Source organism: Atta cephalotes, assembly GCF_000143395.1.
Source record: "Atta cephalotes unplaced genomic scaffold scaffold00048, whole genome shotgun sequence".
NCBI classification, from domain to species: domain Eukaryota; kingdom Metazoa; phylum Arthropoda; class Insecta; order Hymenoptera; family Formicidae; genus Atta; species Atta cephalotes.
The window spans coordinates 802148-805710 of NW_012130112.1; the positions used below are offsets into that span (position 1 = coordinate 802148).

The window sequence follows — 3563 nt, forward strand, 5'->3', positions numbered from 1 at the left end:
TAATAGAAGTAACTACGCGATCATAACAAAAGACTCACAGAAGCTCTCTCTCTCTCTCTCTCTCTCTCTCTCTCTCTCTCTCCCCTCTCCCCTCCTCGTCATGATCCCACGTGAGTTCGCAAAGTTTCCCAGGCAGCTGCAACTACAGCTGTGCGGGTTGAAACTCTATGGGGGTGAGACTCTAGATCCCATAGGGTCCACTTGCGCGCCGCGCAATCCTCCCGCAACCGCAATCTGAAATCTTTTACAGGCGTCGTCGTCGTCGTCGTCGCCCTACGCATGACGTCCCTGCAGATACCGGAGCACGTCGTGCTGAATGAGACGGTGCGCATGCAGTGCAACTTTAACTTGGACAAAGAGCTATTGTACTCCGTGAAGTGGTACAAGGACGGCCACGAATTTTATCGCTATACACCCAGAGACGCGCCCATGGTGCTAACGTTCCCGGTGCCTGGCGTAAACGTAAACGTGAGTGCGAGTTTGCGAAATACCTACTAGGGATGCTTAGAATAGCGCCGAATGGAGTCCTGACCTTCTCCGCACGATAGCGAGAACAGTCAGTTTTCAACAACTATCCTCTTACGAAGCGTAATATTCTGGCGTTTATATTAATTGGAGTATTTGACATACCTACTTATAATTAGTTTAAATATTCAAACGCTATCGAGAATAATAGACGGATAAAAGTATCGATCCTTCGTTAAATTTAAGCATCTCTAGTAGACACAATATTTATTTAATCACTTTAATATTTAATTGAGATTAACGATGAATAAGCTACGTGATGCTCGAACGTGAAAGAAAATGTAATAGTTTTTTTTTAAACGTAAATAAGTAAAAGAGACTGAATCAAAGAGATTCAATCAAAGCGGATCTTATGCTTATAATATATCCGTGGATCTCAATTTCCAATTCGAGCGCGCATTCGCATCGATTATTATTTATCGGTCTTGAAACGGAGTGAAACATAATTCTAAATTAAAGCTGGAATATCAGAAATTAAATTGACAAACAATTTAATAATACAGAGATGTTAATAACCCAAATAGTAAGATATTATCATTATACGACGATTTAATGTCATTTAAGTTATATTTAATAAATAAGTAACGGATAACATTATTAATTGCTATCTTTGTTATAGGCTATAATTTCGAATAAATAAGTATACAGTTATTTACGCCACTTTTTACCTATTTCATCTCAAATTACTCAAAATTTTACTCTACTCAAATTTTGTCAATGACATCGTGTACAGCGAAAAATTTTTAGATCAAACCTTATATAGTCTAAGTTTTTTCTCATTTTTTACTAAGTCCAAAATAATGGTTAAATTTAAAAAAGAAAACATTTCTGAACATAAAGAACATTTTAAAATATTTACATAGATGTGAATATTTTAAGAAAAAAATATATTTCCCTGTTTTTTAATTTAAAAAAAAAAAAGTTTAAAAATGGAAAATGAAATAATCCAATGTTACTTTTATAAGTTTACTAACATATTGATATGTTGATATATTGACATATCGATATGTTGATTGATATGCAAAAATATATAACAAAGTATTATTTTCAAAACAATTGAGCTATCTGTAACTTATTTAATTATCTACTTATCTTACACAATATTTAGCATGAATTAAATTTCATGAATGGGAATAATGAAAGTATCAAAAAGCGTTACAAGAATGTGTGCAAATTCAGCATATTTAAATTGGCGTATTGGTTTTATTCTTCTCTCTCCTAACCAAAACGTTATGGCAAAAATGTAAATGAAATACAATGTTGTAAAGTATAAATACAGAACTACAATAAAATGAATCACAGAAATTAATAATCTTTTCTTGATAGTTATAAAATTAGTTATTTACGAGATATTATATTACGACCACGACGTTTTACATTTTGCTTTACTGACAATAACAGAATAAACAAACTGAATAATAAACTGATACAATTGAGTCAGCACGACTTACTCTTGCTGTTGAGGTCACTGTGTAATTACACACAAACAGCAAGTAGAGCATAGTGGGTACTATCAGAACATATAAAGTTCGGATTATCTTATGCTATAATTCTTCGGAAAGATTTTAAACATATTACTTATTATTTCCACAGAAAAATAATCTATCTTAACTTACATAACATATTATGTATTTCTCGTCATAAATATATCCATTGATCCTATGATTATTTTTAGGACTAACTTTATTTTGACGTCTTTTATAATATGATTTTGATGATAATATTGATTCGCAAAGGCATTATATTGACAACACCTTGATACTAAAGACTAGGAAAGCGTTTTTAAAATGAAGTAAACAATTCATTGTGAAAAATATCGAGCGTACAACTATTATTCGAACTAGAAATTGAAAGATTCACGCAAAAATATTATTGTAAATACCAAGATCCGCTTTGAATATAACCTCGTTCGTTTATTATTTCTTCTTGATCATTTCTCGGTCAATTTTTTCATTTATTACAGAGAAGTTTTTTTAACTTCTCTTTTTTTATTTGCGTTTAAATTAGAGGCACAATGCACTTTGTATATCTCTCACGGCGAGAAGCTTTTTGTTCGAATCTGATAGAATCTGGTTAGTTCATTGCGTGCATCGCGCAGGCCCCGCATCACACTCGATCGGGCGCAGCAGCTTGTAATCGCGAATTTGCATTCAGAGGGACGAGTCCACTGAGAGTTCGGTTGTCTTGAACAACGTGAATCTGACGAGCTCGGGGAGATATCGATGCGAGGTGTCGGGCGAAGCACCCGCCTTTGAGACGGTCTCTGATCACGGGGACATGACTGTAGTTGGTAAGTATTGTCATGGAAAATAAGAGCGAACATGTACGATTAAGCTGAGATTGTACTAGAAAATTCTGAAAAGACTTGAAAGCAATTCTTTTTAAGTCCCGCGACTGTATTCAAATATCGATGTTATCGATAAACAGAAGATCGAAATCTTCGAATAATCTAAAATAGACAGAGAAAATTTTTATTCTTAAGTAAACTGCATTAGAGCGACGGTGATTATTTTAACGTAATTTAAAGCGAGAAACGAAACCAGATAAATGAATACGTACAGTAAATGCGCGCGGTGAGATAAGGAGAATCTAATCCGAGGGTAGTGACAATAGCACTAGAAAGGGTCATGGCAACGTTTCAGTTCTACCTAACGAAGGACCGCAGATAACCGGTGGTCGTTCCAAGTATCAAGTCGGCGATGTCGTTCACATGAACTGCACGTCGGCACCTTCTAAACCACCTGCGCTATTGTCTTGGTTCATCAACGACGAGCCGGTAAGTGAGACACTTAAACTGTCGACGAAATAATTATAACCTTTGTTTCACGCTTCACTAAACTTTTTCAACCGACGCGATGAAATGTGTACTTAAAAAGAAAGAGAGATGAAGAGAGAGAGAGAGAGAGAGAGAGAGAGAGAGAGAGAGAGAGAGAGAAGAAGAAAGAAGAAGAAGAGACAACGAACGTAGTACGTACGTATAGTACGTATTAAGTTAAATTAAATAAACTAACGTAACGTTACGTTTCGTTCCGTTCTTT

The 3563-nt window shown here is 35.1% G+C and overlaps 1 protein-coding gene across 1 annotated transcript in view; it reads left to right on the top strand.

The window, feature by feature from the left end:
- The first annotated feature begins 100 nt into the window (after positions 1-100).
- The window catches only part of LOC105622779 (cell adhesion molecule 2-like), a 7981-nt gene continuing 4518 nt past the window's right edge, over positions 101-3563 (top strand). Inside the window, exons 1-4 of the mRNA XM_012204191.1 lie at positions 101-173; positions 251-468; positions 2680-2815; positions 3168-3301. Of these exons, the coding sequence (XP_012059581.1) occupies positions 101-173; positions 251-468; positions 2680-2815; positions 3168-3301 (561 nt within the window). The remainder of the gene's footprint in view (positions 174-250; positions 469-2679; positions 2816-3167; positions 3302-3563) is intronic.